Source organism: Lepisma saccharinum, chromosome 16, assembly GCF_977018435.1.
Source record: "Lepisma saccharinum chromosome 16, izLepSacc3.1, whole genome shotgun sequence".
Classification (NCBI taxonomy): domain Eukaryota; kingdom Metazoa; phylum Arthropoda; class Insecta; order Zygentoma; family Lepismatidae; genus Lepisma; species Lepisma saccharinum.
In genome coordinates, this window is record NC_139244.1 from 54561007 (window position 1) to 54580614 (window position 19608).

The 19608-nt window shown below is 36.8% G+C and overlaps 1 protein-coding gene across 33 annotated transcripts in view; it reads right to left on the minus strand.

Moving 5' to 3' along the window:
* Nucleotides 1-19608, minus strand: part of LOC146000484 (uncharacterized) — a 349277-nt gene that overhangs the window by 97037 nt on the left and 232632 nt on the right. For 26 of the 33 annotated variants that reach the window (XM_083138168.1, XM_083138169.1, XM_083138167.1 and 23 more), the window contains 4 exons: nucleotides 16930-18041; nucleotides 4455-4595; nucleotides 2302-2421; nucleotides 393-482 (listed from right to left, as the gene is read on the minus strand). In XM_083138168.1, coding sequence (XP_082994294.1) covers nucleotides 393-482; nucleotides 2302-2421; nucleotides 4455-4595; nucleotides 16930-18033 — 1455 coding nt within the window. In that variant the 5' untranslated portion in view covers nucleotides 18034-18041. The remainder of the gene's footprint in view (nucleotides 1-392; nucleotides 483-2301; nucleotides 2422-4454; nucleotides 4596-16929; nucleotides 18042-19608) is intronic. The other 7 variants (XM_083138199.1, XM_083138200.1, XM_083138198.1 and 4 more) reach the window with 3 other exon arrangements.

The following is a 19608-nucleotide window of genomic DNA, read 5'->3' on the forward strand; positions in this document are numbered from 1 at the left end:
GAATGAGTCATCATACGCTGAAATGGATGAAGGAACAATCACAAAGAACACCCATGCCGAGATTCGAACCCTGGCATCGTAGCACTCTGTGCTAACCACTCTGCCACGGAGGTCAGCTATAGGCTATTTATTGGAATATATGATTGGTAAAACCATCCTATGTTGGCCAATATACTGATAATATTGTTTAATCTGTACCATTCAAAATGTCAATTAATTTTCAATATTCTTTGCACAGCCTCCAAATTTGCCTGCAAATCACTATTTCTTTAAATTCATTGAATTCTCTTCATTCACATAATGTGCAGGAATGCTGTAATTTTGTAGTGATTTTTTTTTTCAGGTGATCACCATATTTTAAAATGAAATAAGTATTTTTTTTAAAAACTTACCAGGGTCTGTATAGATATTCCCTGAGGAAGCTCTTCTCGAATCTCAGTCTTCTTTATTTCCACAGGTGATTTATTGGAATATGCCGATTTCTGTTCATGCAAAAATTCAAAAACATTTACAGCACACAAAATAACATTAACAAACCTGAATTACCATTCACCATGCAACTTCTACAACAAACAAGAACACACAAAGCTCCGGCATGCAACTTGCAGAAACGTTTCACAGAAAAGAATTTTTTGAAAAGATTTATCTTGTTCTTTTTGGTGTTTTATCTACACATATTTTTACACCAATTTCACCTCAAGCGGCAGTATTATCTTATCAGACCTTTCTAACTGATAGGTATGTCACTCTTTGACATACAGTAGTAATTCATTCGTGAACAAAGCATTCACGGATCCAAAGTTTTATTTGTGTATCTGCGCTATCGGAACTAGTAGAACAAACATGTGCAATAATACACAAATTATCTCTGTACATATCTACAATAAATTTATTGAACCAGTGTCATGGCATGAGCTGTACACATTTTAATCACAACATCAAACAAAAACTGTGGAACAAGCATTTAGAAAAGTTGGATCTCGAGTCACGGCACCAGATGAATAATCATAACATGGTGCATGGATAGGTGATCATAATAAAACTAATGCAAATTGAATTTACTTGCATAGCAGTTAAATGACTTACTATTTACATAATGGCATTTATCTTATGATAATGCAACCTTTCTCTCAAAAGAAAAAGAGGTATTTTATCACAAATAGATAAATTGTACTTTGCATCAGATAAAATTCTAAAATTCTTTACAGAAAATGCAAAGCAATACTTGATTAATTTCTGAGTAAGTAATATTCTTGTCACTAACAATTACATTGTGATTATAATTCAAATTACCTATGCACAACATATTTGTTTTAATATTCTTAATCCTCTGTTTAATGCATTCTTGCATAATAGATTGAAAAACCCCTTTTAAAAGGGTCAAAGGTTCAAACCTTGAGCAAGGCATGGATTGTAATTGCAGTTTGGTATTTCACGTCTGTCTCATTTTAATTACATTTCTGCCACTACTGGCTAAGTGTAACAATAAGAATCAATGAAAATCAGATAAAATTGATGAACGGGCACCCATGTTCTGTCCAGGGCTTGAATCATCTGGAACCTTTGGTGCAGACTTGGGAGTAAGACATTTAATTTGCTCGGCCATTTAATGTTGCATTGTGTTTCTCACATCATCCATTTCATTAGTTCATCCTTATCATTGTGATTAGCCCAAGAGGTTGAGAAGCAAAATAGAATAACCAAACTAGTATAGAAATGACAAACCCTTTCAACAGTGGCATTTAAATATTTCCTTATGTAATGTTCTTTTCCCGAGTATTTGCCAGTTTTCTGTGGGGCAAATTTATCTGATTCCACAGCAGAGGTTGATTTTGCTTAGGATATTAATGTAACCCAAGAGAGTGTATGAATGGGTGGAGAGATTTAAAAATGGAAGACGAAATGTCAGTAATGATCACTGGAGTGGAAGGCAATTTTGCATGGCAACCGAGGCACTGAAACAGCAGATCGATCAGCGAATTAGTTAATTTAGTACACTCTCCCCTGACTTAAACAATTGTCTCCCCACTGAACCTTCATCTTGCTGTAGATTTCAGGTTTCACTCCCTCTGACCACAAAAAACTAACAACGCAGGCATATACTGGTCAATCATCACGACACATTTATGGCATGTTTGTAAGGAAGCATTTTGAGTCCCAAAATACAAATTTTCGTTGTGCATAAATCTCCATGAAGTTTAGAATAAAATTCCTGTTATTTAATGACTTATCCTCGTAATATCAGTACCAATACGTGACTGAATATTCTCTACATTGCTACAGAAATAAACAAGAACATACCAGTTCTCTAACGCAGACATTAGACAGGTCATCCTCCTGGAAATCAATATCTCCACTACCATTGTGTTTGCTGGAGGGGACTGGAGATCTATTCTCATGCAGATCATGCCCATTGGTTATCTAAACAGAAATTCCTTCAAGTAAACAAACATTCACAAACACAAGACACATATCATGCAAACACAAATATGAATACCCTTACCTTCTGTTACTGACAAACGTTGTATAATCTTCTAAATTGAAAACACACACAGAACAAGCACAAAACAAGTAATTTTGAAGGCTTCCCAATATCATCGGGGAGTATTTGAAAAGAGTTATGAACACTGTTGGGTCAGTGCTGAGTCTCAAAGGTAAAATATGTACAGTCTAATGAGTTGTAATGATTCCATTAATGGAAGTGTTACAACCCAGAAGTGTCCGTGACTGTATCTATTCATATATAGTACACAGATACAGATTGCCTGAGGCAATGGTCAGTGTGGGATAAATAACCCAAATATCAACATTTAAGCTATAGTTTATGGGCATTGGGTTCAGTTTCAGATAAAAGGTAATGAATTATGTGGCAAGTATAAGAGGAACATTATGCTAATTATCTGTGCAGAAAGATATGTAATGTGTATTTCCCAGAGAAAGTGCGAAATAGTTAAATGTGATCCTTCAAGCAGTGCAACTAAGTGGCACATTCGCAACTCATTTTGCAGTTTCCTTCACATACACTGGATCTTTACTAGGATAAAACACTTTGCACCGGGTATGAAATCGCCAATTAGCACATTTGTGGATAATTTTCAGGAGAAAATGGCTCAATGAACACCCCCACAAACTTGCCACTGGGAACCACAACCCATAAGTGCCATATCCTGCTATAGAATGAAGCATATGTGAATCAAATGTTCTACGAATGAGCCACAAATATATCACTGTAGTCCCATGTGAAGAGGGTCCTAATTATGTCCAAACTTTCTTTCTTGCATCCATATGCGTCACACAAGCATAGTGTGTTGCAAGTTCTCTGAAATTCTCTTCCTTTCTTTCCAAGTGTTATGTAAATGTAAAATATACTCTGTGCCGGGAATTTGTGGAGCAAGGTCACACATAACAGTAGAGAAGGAGAGAAAGCGAGGGTGCAGAGTAAAGAAATATGTACTGCTGCCAACAGCTGGTAAATGCAGTCATATTTTCCTCTTCATACAGTCACTTTCCCTCTCACGTGTTCATTGGTCAAGCCCTCTTGAGTCACTACTTGCGCAGAGACTAGATTTAGTTTTCTTGCTCCAGAGATTGGCAGGATAGAGTATATGCTTCTGGCAGCACTCCACAGTACAAATTTTAGCCCACAGTTCTTCGATTCTCTGAATTTCAAGCAGAAAACTGCATCAAACAAAAATAACTCCAAATGTAAATGTTTCACATATTCCACTTCTAAGTAATTCATTAAGTAGGATGGCAAAACATCTATTCTCCATGACAAAGTTTGAGGACCTCTATCTTCCCTTCCACAGCCCAAACCACAGCCATAAATCTTAGGGTTTCAAACCCACTGATAAAGAAGGGCTGCTTCTGAGTTTCCAAGTCTCCTCTCACTTCACTGATCGGGCAGGAAGTGGGTAACGCACATGGACATCTTGCCCCTGTTCAAACAAGGTGGAAGAAGGCAGGGGTGAAAAGATTTTAAAAACTATAATTTTACTAAGGAAGGGTGGAAAAACTACGAGAATCATTTAAGAAAAGATTTTTTAGTTTTGTATCTCCATTTCTTCTAGAACAGTGGTATAAAGAAGAGGAATACTTAATGAATACCTTGTTCAAAGGCTCCATAATGAAACACTAAGGGAGCTTCCAGACCAAAGCAACAAGTCACGTAGAAACAAACCTTCAGAAATAAGGAACACAGCTTCATGTGTTGCTGCTTGCATATCGTTGGACAGGTCAGTTTTCTCAATAGCATGCATCTCTGTTTGGTGATCGCACATGATTTTTTTTTAGACTGGAACTGACCTCGTCGCTTCAGAGTGAAACCTTCGTGTGACATGTTGCTCCAGTCTGCAATCTCCTTAGGAACTACAACACAAAATAGCAACATTAACACCACTAACAATTCCAAGAATTTAAGAGAATTAGTTGAGAACAAACAAGAATTAACTTACCACAGATATGTTTTCTTTCTCTGCATCTGATTTCTTGCTTTTTTTGCTCTTCTTACTCTTGATTTCGCCAGAACTCTTCTTCTTCTTCACAACTTTCTTCTTCTCACTTATTTCCATCTCAGTGGTAATGGTCTCCTCCACCTGGAAACATTGGGAACTCAATTAGTAATGTAAGACATTTTTCATACAATAGGCTGCAGGCTTATTGAGTTTCTTGCTAAAAACACAAAACATAATATGAGAGGAAGGAAGTAAACTGGTCACAAACTGATGTGGGATACCTGAAAATAGTAGTGAGTAATTACTAAAGCTATTGTTAGGTGGCAGCACAATCCAGCTTCAGCAGCTCAGTTTAACAATGGCGACTGTGCTCTAGGAGTCCAAATAGTCAGGTTGAATAACCAACATTTAAATATGGAAAACAGATAATTTGAAGCAACACGAATACGTAGCTATTTAAACAAAATATTCATTGAGAAAATAGTAGTTTCGCTTACCAATAAACAGTTATTTATTGGTAAGCAATGAACAGAAAACTAACCTAACCAAACATCAAGGAGAGCAAAAGATGAATTAAAGGTAAAGCTCCCCGTGCACATAGCATTATGCCATGAAGGCAAATTTAATGGATGTGAGGGCAGGGTCCCACAGATTCTCGACCTTGGCTATTTTGGAGGTGATGTAATCAGTACCACACTCCAGCCACCTTGACCCTCCAGCGTTGCCCCCCGGTACCAGGTGGAGGAGATGATTCGAGCTGACAGGTGAGTGACAACAGACAACATAGCAACTGCAATAGGATGTTCTCATGGTTTAGCATACTGCAAGACTGTTTGAATTTCCAGAAATTGTGCACACGGTGGCGGCAAATACTTTGCAGATGATGTTGAATGTAAGGTGAGACTGTGACAGCAACCAGAATGCTTGTATGTAGCAGGTTTTGGGGGACTCAAAGCAATAGGATAATCTTTGCGTCAGCATTAAAAAATAGCCTACTTCGTCTGGTCTTGGGCACTAGTCGGGTCAAGGACATTCCAAAACTCATCTCACAGCGTTGCAGGTGATCTGGTTGCGAAAATAGAGAAAACCCACCCTTTCATCAACAAACAACCTTTCAGAGATGTTGAGTCAAATTTCCAAATTCCAGCGACAACACTGGGGTTGTGTTATTTGAGGATTATCTGTTAATGTGGCATCTTGATAAATCTGAGTGTGTGTGTGTGTGCTGCAGAAGTGACAATAAATGTAGAAGTAACAGCGGCAGAGTTATTTATGGTCAAGTATGCTCTAAAGATTTACTACATTTCATGTATTTAGAGTAGTCTTTAGCAGCTTATATAGAAATTTGCCGAAATGGAAATTTCCCACGCTCAAACAGAGCTTCCAAATTTGGTAACAGAAAACCTTAGTTGCCTGAGTGCCTAGGCCTGGACACTAATTTTTATAAACTTGTGTTAATTTTTGCGGACAGTGCTGCAGTATAACCTAGTAAAGGATTATTCTGTTATTTGAGAACAAAATAAGAGGAAAGTAGAAACTAAAGGAATCATGGTCAAATGATGAAGATATGCACTATGAGTGTATTTTATTCTATTGCAGCTAAATATTCAAACAACATATTTGTGAGGATTAAACATGATGTTTGGGTTATTTTCTTTACGAAAATAGTAGTGATTTAAGGTGCTAATTTTTCTATTAAAGTAATTGGAAGGAGAAAGATGGCAGTCCTACAGAAACTGAGATAGCGTCCGTGGGATTTGTGTACTCTAATGCAGTCTACATGAAAACAACAATAAATAATGTCTAGTGTATTTCAATGCTAATGTAAAAGAACAAGATATTGATTAATCCAACTAAAAGAGCATAATGTTTCCAACAAAATATGCATATTATTATAATTGCAATATTGCAGTTTTTAGAGCGTGCCTCCAGACAAAGAAATGCATGTAATATAATCATTTTTTTCATGAGATTGAAAATATTTGTAAATTAGTATTTTTTGGTGAACCTAAATAGCACAATTTTTCACACTGTCAGTTCTATAATTTCATTCAATGAGTTATGAACACATTTACTTCCCATGTAAGGCATACAGAACCTTAAAATAGGTTGTTTTGAAAATTTTTATTGCATATTTTGGCCTTTTTTATTGCATATTTTGGCTTTTTTCAGTGCATATAAATCTGCCCCCTAATTATAATATACCAGACAGATTCGAATATACCTAACTGTGCTTTTTCAATTTGTTTTATTGTGCTCCTTCAGGATGGCTGCTGAATTCATGCAAAGTTCAAAGGTGTTGCAGCATAATTTTTTCAGATTTCGAGTATACAGCCGAACCTTACAGGGATCATTTTGTCCCAGTATCCCCCATACATTATTTACCATGAAATGATTGTCCTACATCAAAATGATTGTCCTACATCGTGAGTTAAATTTCTAGTTTGGGACAGTGTATGCTGCTTTTTTCTTATAGCAATCTAGTGATCCTGAGACAGAGTAGATTAGACTATGAAGCTAAATATTTTAGGTTTTGTACTGGTGTACTGTAATATTTATATTTCCTTGTCTCATTCTATTTATCAAAGGTGTCCAAGCCTCCATTAGTATGAAAATTACAGAAAATAATATTCACACAAATGTTCATCCTTGAAGAAACATAAGGAAACTTTAAATAAAAATTCAAATGTAGGTACACCAGAAAGGAATCAAACCTAAAACCGCCATACTTCATAAGCAATCTGCTATTCCACCACTATTTAAAAATTAATTCAACTAATTTATTTGTCAAATAGAGTTTTAACACAACACCTCTTGGACCTATAATGTTACTATACTGGGTGAAGATGTCAAATATCCATGTCAATGTATAGTTTTGAAAACTGAATCAAATTACAAATTTCTAAGTAGAGTAAAAGACTAATGTCTAGACCTGTACTCTAGAATTGATCCAATATTTCAAACACAAACAGGTTCTTCTTCAGGAACTGAGAAAGGAATCGCATTACATTGGTGAAAATAGGCAAATGGTTGAAAACTTTGATAGTTTGCTGTACTGTTGTTACTTTGTAATCAAAGGGTTCCAGGTTTGTTCCCCAGTGAAGCACATTGTACAGCAGTTTTCCCACTCTAAACTATAGGTCCAATCCAGTTGCCTGAAGATTTTCACCTGGCACCTTTTTAAATTCAGTTGTAAAATAATTCTTTAATATTTCGAGTTTGCTTATGGAAATTTCCGTAAAGAAAATAGCCAGTACAGTTTGTGTATCATTAAATAATGGCATTATAAAGTTTTGCACTGTTGCTAGCCAAATTTTAAAATCTGCAGCAATATGATAAGAGTCTGCCATATATCAGAATGTATTGCATAGTTATTCGTGCTGATACCAGTAGAGCCATGTATACAGAGTTATTTAGGAAGATCACTCTGGTGCAACAATTAATTACACTACAGTCCCGTTTAACCGAATCGCTAAATTGTTTTAGTCATACGGCTTTTTGTACCAGAGCCTTAATGTTACTGTAATTCATGTTCTTGAGTTAAATGACTACGTATTATTGTAAGCTTTTTGTTTATGCCTACATGCTGAAATACATATGTAGCCTACTGTGTATCAAAATACTGTATGTAATAAAATGTACATACTGTATATCAAAAATCTTTATTCCGGTTTAATCGAATTTTCATTCAACCACAGCACCATCGGTCCCATCAAATTCAGTTAAACGGGACTGTAGTGTAATTTTAATCCAATCTTCTATTCATTAATAAGTTAGATGTTTCAAGGTAACATTTCCAAATATATAGCTTCATATCAGTTGGATTCAAGGCTTTCTTATAACCTATTTGCAAAAACTAAAATATATATTATTAAAATCAGAGTCCTGAGAAAAATAGGCTGGTGCCTGAATTATTTCAAGTTTTGTCTACCATTGGTCCAATCCCATTAAGCCTAACTGAGCATAAAGTGAGCTTAAAACAAATTCTAACCTCCCATACTGACCCTTTTTGATGTCAAAGTTTTCAAGATTTTAACCAATTATCAATGGTTAATATAATGTTATTCTTTCTCAATCATGACAAACAACCCAGCTGGTTTTGAAATGATGGATCATTTATAACAGATGTGTCCAGACATTAGTATTTTACTCTACTTTTACTGTGACAATAAGTGATATAAAACTTGCAGATTTTTATACATATATATGACAGGTTTTATTAAGAACATTTGAGTTCAATTTTGTGGTTTCCTTGTTAGTGGGCCACTAACATTCCTGACACATTTTAAAACATACCTAGGTTTATATATATATTTTTTAATATTCCTAGGCAATATGGAAACTTCACCCACTTAGGGATAGAGCAGATGATACTAACATTTTTCTCACTGTGTTACACAACCTACATGGATCCTGAGTCATTAAAATTTGGAGTGAGAGAGTGAGAGTGTGCATGCTTGCGTGCGTGTGTGTACACAAGGGGGACCATTTAAGTTCATAATGCAAAATATCTCACAAACAAAGTATTTTCAAAAAAAGAATGTTACAAATGAAAATTATTGACTTTAAAGGGGAAAGTGAATGTCATTTTGTATGTTAGGTAGGGAAACATTTTCAAATTTCATTTGAAAGTCACTCAATTTTTTTTAAAAGGAAACCTACCTTTATTTTTAATATTTTTATTCCTCTTACAAAAATAAACAACTTTTGCAGAAACCATTCTTCTATTGCGCACATAGTTTCTCAGATATTTGATTCGTAAAAAATGTTAACATAAGTTCATACCATTTCATAAGCATCGAAATTTTTCTGCAAAATTATCAATGCTGTACAAAAGTAATTATAAAAATTTCCAACTTTTAACAGAAAGTGAATTGTCTAACAAATAAATAATTGCAACAAATAAAAGAGCTCTGGGGTTTTAAACAATCATAGCGCGCAAACTGTTCTAATAATTATTTAGGTTTGCAAAATTATCAATGCTGTAGCTACAAAATTAATAAAAATTTCCAACTTTTAACAGAAAGCAAATTGTCTAACAAATTAATAATTGCAACAAATACAGCGTGTCTACATAGTGGTGTTGCACCTTCGGACAAAACCATTTGTCAATGGCTTAAAGTGTTTAAGAAACTGGAAGTGTTCTGAAACAAAAGTCGCTAGGTAGGCCACGGAAAGAATTCGCACTTCATGCGTACAAAGCCCCAAAAAATACTTCACATGATGCAGTCTTCAGTTGGGGATACAAGATCGACTGTTCATAAAGTGGTGCACAAGAGGCTTTGTCTAACAGCTTACAAGGTACAACTTTTGCATGAAATTAAGCCTACAGATAAGACTTAAGAGATCACAGTTTGCTGTTTCTATGCTGAACAAGATTGCAAAAAAAACATGATTTTCTAAACAATGTTATTTTTAACGATGAGGCCACTTTTCATGTCGGTGGTACTGTTAACCGACACAATTGTTGCATTTGGGGCTCACAGCCACCTCATGAGTTCATTGCGCATCAACCTGACTCGCCCAAGTTGAATGTTTGGTGCGATCTTATGCATGACCGTGTTATTGGACCCTTCATTTTTGCCGAAAGAACCATCAATGGTGATGTGTACTGTGACATGCTAAAGCTCTATGTTTTTCCTCAGTTGGGTGATATTAAGACGGAGAAGGGGCCCGTCTACTATCAGCAAGATGGAGCTCCACCCCACTTCAGCTTGCGTGTGGGAGAAGCACTCAACAATCTATTCGGTGACAGGTGGATTGGAAGGAAAGGGCCAATTCCATGGCCTCCAAGAAGTCCAGACCTTACTCCCTTCGATTTTTTCCTATGGGTACAAGTGAAGAACATGGTTTATGCAGAGAAAATTCAAGATGTCAGCCATCTAAGGCAAAGAATTATCGCTTCTGTGGCAACCATCACCGCCAAACATGCTGGCCAGGATGTGGCAAGAAGTCTATTATCGTTTGGATGTGTGCCGTGCTACAAACTAGGCACACATTGAAAAACTTGATAACATTACCTTCAAAAACATGTATTTACTTTTTCCTGAGTTTGAGTTTTTAATAAAATATTTTGCTTCAAAAGCCCGGAGTTCTTTAATGCCAGTCTCACATGGTGGTTAAGTAGGGCCCCACTTCCCCACCCACGTCCGACTCGAAACTACCATAGGATTTTTTAAGTTTTCAGTTCGCGAAGGCAGCAAAAGGGGTCTCACACGATCCTTAAAATCGCATCTTTAAAAATGGTGACTGGACAAACACAGTATACCACTTCGCAAGTTTAGATGCTAATAACTGTTGAAGATTTGGGAAAATAATGTTTTCTCTTACAAGAATAAGAGTATAACATTGAAACTGTTGAAAAATGTAGCACATGTAACCCATGGCAGTGAATGTGAGTGTATAACATGTTACTTCAAGTTGATATGCCACTTTACAGACACACTAGCATAAAGTTGCATTACCCATATATTACGATAAAAGTTGTATATTCTAATGAAATCTTTCTCGTACGGTTTTGAAATACATATATCCTCCCAACTAGTCAATTAAATTACACAAACTTTACAACATTCAAAGTGTGAATATTGTGGTGCTTACATTAAGTTACCATATTATATTTATATTTCATTGATAATTCTTTGCTCCTAAAATACTTATTGTGAAATTTACTTTGAAGTCCATGAAGAACTAATTACAATTCATAACTTGTATATGATTACAACACTAGCAGATTAATTTACTGCAAAGCTACACACAGCATAGTCTTATTTGTTACAGTCAGTCAACAAACCAGAGAGAACATATATGCGTATGTGGCTGTTCAGTGTTTAGTTTACTTCAAAATAAAATAGTATTCGCATCTGTTGTGAAAGTAAAATAACAGTATCTCAGTAGGAAATTTAGACATACAAACTATTTATTTAAAACAATAATAATTAGTAGACTCTTCACTCAACAAATAAAATATTTGCCCCAATCATTAAGGCTGGCTGTAGACGAAAGCATTTCCTTTAGCATTTTTGCTAGCATAAATGCTATGTAAAAGCTTCCAAAATCTTATAGCAGACAGTACTTTACATGCAATCAGGGTTGGCATGTTTAAAACAAAAGTGTTTTAAACAACTTGTTTTAAACATTTAAAACACACAGCTTTGGTTTCTTACAAATGTTTAAAACAAAGTGTTTTAAACACATTTTTTTCCAGACTTGTTTAAAACACATTTTGATACTTGATGTTTGATAGTTTGTGGTTATTTGCATGTTTTGTAACTTTGCCGTTTCATTCAATCTGTGTTTATTGTGTATAGAAATCTGTTCAGTAACTGAAAATGTACATCAATTAACAAAGAAACCTATCATGATAAATTCCCGTGGGTCACGTTTAAAACACATGGCTATATTTTTTTTTTTTTTACAAGTGGTTGAAACATTTTTAAAATTGAACACTACGTGGATCAAACAGTTTTGTTCCTCACTTAACATACTGCACATAGTTGTTAATGTCAATATTTAGTTGCATTTACGATAAAATGTCGTATTAAGAAAAACAGAGTAGCTACCACGTGGACTGAGTGGGGCCTGGCAACTGTGGATTAGTTGAAGCTTCTCGAACAGCCAGCATGCGAGATTTAAGACTAAATAAATATATATTTTATGAAGTTGGTCAAGTTTTTACTTTATAGTAGGAACACAGTCCATCCTTGGATGATTAACAGATTCTTAGAAAACAAGTCTTCTTCGCATGATGTTTTAAACATTTTATTTGCTTAAAACATGTTGTTTTTTTCGGTTCCTGCTTAAAACAAAAAATGTTTGTTTTGTTTCTTTTATAAAAAAACAAATTTTGCCAACCCTGCATGCAATGCAAGCATTTTATGTAACTCTTCGGCTAGCTTTTGCGATTACAATGTATAACATATACAGCATGAAAGGCACGTCAAGTTACACCATCTATGTTGAGTGCACGGTGTTTACATTTGAAACAACTAAAGAATTATTTCATTGTAAAGTATGTATTTAAGCAGTGCCATTGTTTTGTACCTAATAACGTTTTACACGAAACGTTATTACTCTCGGTTGAATAGTTATCGGCTTTTAAAAATGTGAAGTGATACATTGTTTACATCTCACGCAGTCGCCATTACAACTGCACTCGTGACCGAGGTCGCTTCTGATTGGTTATGTTTCCTACTTCAGCTGCCAGTGTGCTCCTCAACTGAATAAGAGAAAGCTCTCACACGATCATTAAGTAACAAAGCTAAAAGTCGATGGTCAAGTGAGGACGTACCTAACTGCCGTGTGAGACTGGCTTTCTAGACACACTACCCTGTATTATATCACATTGTGAGGATCCATGGGACTCCTACAAGTCCCTCCCCAAGTACTGCTGTCGTTTTATTGGTCACCTGTACTTGCACCCTTCGTTTTTGTTAAAATGTTTATAAAACTTTGAATTAAACTTTGTTTTGCGTCAACTTTTTGCTCATATAGGCTTAAAAGGACTGGACCTAGAATTTAAAGTGGGATCCGAACCACTGTGCAATACGGCAACCAAACCCAGGGCCCTTTGCTTACAAAGCGACAGCATATAACCCATTACACTATCAGGGAAGCTCTCAACCTAATGTACAGTTGCATACTTAATTTCTTTTGTGTATAGAATTAAAATTTTGATTCCAGCATGTCCACCCGATCTGAAGGAACCAGCTCGAATGGAGGTGCAACCATAATGAAAGTGCTCCTGGGAGCACTCATGTGACAGCAGCGCCGCCAGTCATTGGCTGTGGTCTCTGGATCAGATGGCAGCAACTGACCACATCTGCTTTATCAAATTCAGAGGTTACATATGTAATCTGGAATTTACATAGTTTGTACACATGTGCACGATATAAAAGTGATGACACCCAATGATTTAGATTGAAAACAGCAGCTTGATTGTCACAAAGTAAAAGAGAATAAAAATAATCTGAGAAACGCAAAAGGCAGCTAAAAACTCTGTAAAAAACTTTCATGAGGTTCTGTTCATGCGTAACAATTCCCTGACTTATGCTGCCACAGCTACTATAAAAGTCTGAGTGCCATCAGTGTAATTTGCACAAAGCACAGCTCTTCTTGTTCCAAGGAGAAAGGTAAACAGACATTTGTTCACAGGAGCTGTATTGCCCATTCACTGATATGCCACAATAGAGCATATGTCAAGGGAAACGTAACACAGGTCGTAGCCTGAATCCAGGTTACGTATCTACATAACACTTGATGGACCTGTCACTGTTGTAAAAGAACACGTGGAATGGTTTTCACAATTTGTAAATAGCAACACAACCCTGAAATACAGTTTAACACAAATTTCACCTCAGTTCCTAAGTACAGAACCACTTTGAGTGGGTTCAGGTGTGGACTTGCTCCAATTAATGTGAAAAGGATGGAATGGCAAGTTCTTTAAAGTGCGAGCAGATGTTCCTGTGGTCCCAAAAACAGAATGTCATCATAATATGACTGTGGCATGGAACTTGGCTGCAAGAGGTTGATACTCAAGCTGTGTATAATGTTGCATCAGAGGGACCAGCAATTTGGTGAAACTAAATATGCAACGTCCACAATGCACTCCACTCCAGAGTATTGTCTGGTAACTGCACCAGAGAAATATGGTAAAATCCATCTTCCAACCATGTAGTCGGTCTGATTTTTTAAATATTATGTTTGACATGTATTGATTATGCTGTGTAACAATTTTCATTGTGGTAAAACCCGGTACTCCTTATGAAACAATTACCCAAAGTGGAGTGTTGTTTTCATCACAACATTACCCTATTTAAAGATTTTTCTACTTTCAGAGTAGGTAAGAGTGGTAATATAGATATTTCTGTTGGGACTGTCCTTCTCCTCTCCAACAATACCAAAATCATCAAATTACTCCACATAGTTCCTGAGATATGACATGTTTTGTGTCACATGGTGCGTTCGTTCATCCACCCAATTTCTGGAGAACATTAAATTTTCAAAAATTCGCAACTTTCAAAATATTTGTTGGACAAGTATAATATTACATATTTGTCATATTTGACCAAGTACGAGGGGCGATCAGGTTGCTCCGACCCTAACATAGAAGAAATGACGTTATCATTGATTTTTTATTTTGGTTTAGTGATCCTTTATATGCTTTCATTCTGAATTGCAAGTCTGAGTAACACACAGTTTTCTTTTTACAGGGGTTTAACTGAGTGAAGTTGTGTCAATGTGCCAGAATGGAGAAAACTGAGGTGAGAGCGGTGATCAAATACTTTGTGAAGAAGAAGTGGACGGTATCCAAAATTCATGAGGACTTGTTGGATACACTAGGGGGCACTGCTCCTTCATACAGCATGGTGAAGAGATGGTGTCTTAAGTTTAATTGTGGGAGAGAGTCGTGTGAGGATGAACATGCAGGTGGAGCACCAAAAACTGTCATGACGACCGAAAACATTAACGAAGTCCACGATATTGTGCTGAAGGATCGTCGAGTCACTATCAGTCATGTTGCTGAGATGTGTGGCCTGTCATATGGCACTGTGCAAAACCTAATTACCCAGGAATTGCAAATGAAAAAAATTGCTCCAAGATGGGTCCCTCGAAACCTCACCCCAGATCAGAAGCACACTTCTTGACAAGTTTCGTGCTGATATAGACGATTTTCTTGCCCGATTTGTAACTATGGATGAAACATGGGCCCATCACTTCGACCCAGAAACAAAATCACAAAGCATGGAGTGGAAACACCCACATTCTCCACCAACGAAGTAGAAGTAGTTCAAGGTGCAAACATCAGCCAAGAAGGTGATTGCCTCCATTTTCTGGGACTGCAAGGGTGTCCTTCTAGTGGACTATCTACAAAGAGAGCAAACCATCATTGGCACATACTACAGTGACCTAATCAAGAAATTACGTGATTGCATCAAGAAAAAGATGCGTGGCATGTTGACCCGTGGTGTGCTCCTTCACCAGGACAATGCACCTGGTCACACCTCACGCATTGCGAGGGCCGTTATCGCAGATGCATCGTTCAAATTGCTGCCCCAGCCACCCAGATTTGGCCCCAATGATTTACATTTGTTCAAACATTTGAAGAATGACATTCGTGGGCAAAAATTTTCTGACGATTGTGAGGTGATAAGGGCTGTGGACTCATGGCTGGAGGACCAGTCGGAAGAATTTTTTTTGCAAGATATCCAGGCGTTGGAGCACCGACTGGAGAAGTGCATTGGAGTTGCAGGGGAGTATGTTGAAAAATAATAATAAAAAAAATGAAACCCTATTGCCGATCTTTCTATGTTAGGGTCAGAGAAACCTGATTGCCCCTCATATCTATCAGTAAAAAAATATAAAGCAAATCCATGACTATGAAGTAAATTTTGTCTTTCAATCGGGTGATTCACGTGGAGTGACTTATTTGTGTTTTGTGCATGCTGGAACCAATTTTATATTATGTAAAACATCGAAATATGTATTTAAAAAATTCAATGTAATTTTCGAGGGGTTACAATGGATCAACATTAGAAAACACATTTCCCCAAAAGAAAAATTTTACAATACCGGACAATTCCCCAATTTCATTCATATTTCGCATACTTAATAATTTTGGCCTCCTAATCACGAATCTGCAGTTAATATCTGGTGGTCACACGTAGAATTTTGGAAAAAATGGGGTCCGTGATCGCAACCGACAATGTGCGATTGCTCATTATTTACCGGAAGATTGTGATTCCAATACTTAAAAAACGAAATATGCATTCCAGATATTACTACGACCCCAAATTTTAACTGTTTGCCTAACCGAACCTAACCTGAATGGTCTGTGGGGCTATGCATGAATGTTTTGTGTTTTTCAGTATTAGAAACAATCTTCTGATAAATAATGAGCAATTGTGCATTGTTGGATGCTATCACGGACCCCCTTTTTTCCCGAAACTACGAAACGGACATTTTTTGACGGTCCCTGGTCGCAAGTAGCCTGACACCCCTCGAACGGTGCACGGGTAATCCCACGAACCATGCACGGGTAGCTCCACAAACCATTCATGGATAGCCCCACGAACCATGCACGGTTAGGCAAATATAGTTAAAATTTGGGGTCATAGTAAAATGAGGAATATATATTTCGCTTTTTTAAGTATTCGAAACACAAAATCTTGCGATAAACAATGGTTTTCTTGAGAAATCGAGGGTGTCTGTTGCGAACATCGACTCCCTTATTTTACAAGTTCTACACGTGAGTGCCAAATTTTAACTGCAGATTCATGATTAGGAGCCCTAAATTATTGAGTATGCAAAATATGAATGAAATTGGGAAGTTTCCGGTATTGTAAAATCGCTCCGAAAATACATGCAACAATAAACTAGAAATCAAATTCAAAAATTAAAAATAAATAAGATTAATGATTAAAACATTAGAAAACACAGAAACTAGAAGTTAATAAGCAAAAAACATTTAACTTACATCAGAACACTCATCAGTGGCAGACGAACTATCACTAGACATGGATACATGCACAGGGGAATTGAGGTCCTTCGGCTCTGTGGGTGGAGAGTCTGGGATATCTGCTTCTTCCTCCTCTGGATCCAGGCTCTCTGGCTCTTCTAGATAAATCTCATCTTGGACTACATCAGTCACTTGTTCGCCTGGTAACTCCACACAATCAGCAGCCATGGCACACACAGTTTCATCTTTAGCATCCTCACTGTTAGTAGGAACGTCACACATTAAGTCAACACTTTGGGAATTAGTAACCATGCAGTTACTGGGTACTATCGGGTCAAAATCAGCCTCTACGTTAGCAACATCAACACAGCCACTATCACTCTGATCCCCATTGTCGTCATACTGAACAAGAGATTCTGTTATTAACGGTATCTCACTATTTTCAAGGGCCTGATTCTCAGTCTCAAAATCTAAGGGTTCTGGGGAACGGTTTGTTTCTTGAGACTGTTCTGTATGACTCAAATCTTGTTCATCGAGCGAATATGGAAGCATGTTTGAATCTGTGTTTGAATTTGAGAGATTATTGGAAGAACACGAATTGTCGGGAAGTGTTTCAGGAAGCTCTGGGTTTTCATACTGAAATTGTTCGGAATCACTCATAGAAACGGCTTTGACAGTGTCCATTGAATCTAACTCATTCTCGCAATATTCATTATACACTTCTTGATCATTGAGCATGTAATGAGAATTAATTTCAGAAGTGGCAGAATTGGAATGCTTAGGATTCAAATCATGTGAGGGATCATTTGGAAATTCTTCATCTGAGTCATTAATTGGCACATCATCTCTTTCATCCTCCAACGCACTAAGTTTTTCCATGTCCTCCTGTGCTTGCCCCCCAGATATCCTCAGAGCAAGCTCCGATTCAATCAGTTCTTGCAAACTAGTGTCATCTGATTCAGGCAAATTGAAGCTCAACAGGTCTTTTGACTCATCACACACAATTGCTGATGATGTAACCTCTAACGAGTCTGTTTCAAGGCTCACAGGTTCACACACTGTTAGTCCAGACACAATTTCGTTGCTACTTACACCCTGAGAAGTCTTCGCTACATCTGCCATGGTTGTATCTGCAAAGAAAAAAAGAATAGTTTTAGACATATGGATCAGACTAAGTGAATATTCAAAATTACTCTCATTACACTTTTTCTTTAATAATGTACACCTAAAAATAAGTATCTAAAAAAAGATGGTCTTTCTACCATGTGTCATCATAGTAGATGATCTCAACATGTGCTTAGATATTGGACTAGACGGATGGTCAAAAATACGGAACCTCACATTCAGGTATGTGTTAAGACTAATTATCTAATTTTGAACTAAGTATAAAGTTAATAATCGACAACAAAGATTTGGTGCTAGCTTCGATTCCCAGCATGAGTGCTCTAAAATCGGATTTTTTTCTAGCTATGTTCCTGCATAAAAGTGGCTCTGGGGTTCTGCCAGTCTGAAATAAATTGGTACCTGAAGGGTAAAGGCAATGTGAGGAACCGATCATATTGTCAGATTGCGAGATCGAGAATGTGTGGAGCACTACCTTCACATCCACACTACATGCTTTTACGGCACAGTCCAATGTGCATGGGGAACTATACTTGATTTACTTTTCAATAGGATGAATATTTTGCATTCAATAATCAGTACAGGTTTTCATAAGTATTCAAATGGTTAAAAGATAGAGAGAGGTGTTAAAGAAAATCTGTAGTTATCAGCAAGCATCATGGTCAATTTCTTGGTAACAGTTCGTTATATCGGAGACACATTAAAATCTGATATTTTGTGTTTCGCGTGGTTCGTACTTACTAATTGTGTATTGTGGAACATAGTTCAAGGTGCCATTATGCTTTTTACACAAAAACAGACCATTTTTCACATACAGAGTGATTTTTTTCCTTTCTTCGCTTCTGTAATATGGCAGGCACATTTTGACTAATGTTGTGGGTATGCGTGTTTCCAACCTTCTTTACCAAAAAATACCTACTATCGTGTTAGTCACGTGTGAAAATTTGACATTATGCATGGGTAGCTGACTGATAGCCCCACGAACCATTTCCGATAAGGTTAGGTCAGGCAAGCATAGTGAAAAAAAAAGGGGGGGTTGGGAACGCTGACAGGGGCTTACGTCATCAAACGTACGCAGCATGCAGTTCACGTAGGGAAAGCAATGACAATTGTGCGTCGGTGAGATATTTCTCTTGAAAAATACATGATTTTCCGGTCAAATATATTCCACGATGAAAGAAAATAGGCTACCTCGACGAACGTTGGAAAGCTTGTAGAAACTCATTTCCGTAAGTAGTTTCTTCTGTAAAATTGAAGAAATGTGTCTCCGATAAAACGAACTGTTACCAATTTTTTTTTACTAACCACATAGTAGGGGAAATTGCCTCACTCACACGAGAAAAATACACTTTTCAAATGGTACAACTGTGAAATCAGAAAGGCATGTCTTAAGATAAATTGCACTTTTTAATTACTTGAGCATTGTTGAAGTTTAATCTCGGTAAATTTCTCGTATCGGACAAACGGATTTCTTCAAATTTACAGGAGAAATTACTTACCGAATGCAGTTTCTTTAGACTTGTGGAAGTTCGGGGAAGTGTTTTCTCGCATCGTTCATTGAATTTTCCCGGTAAA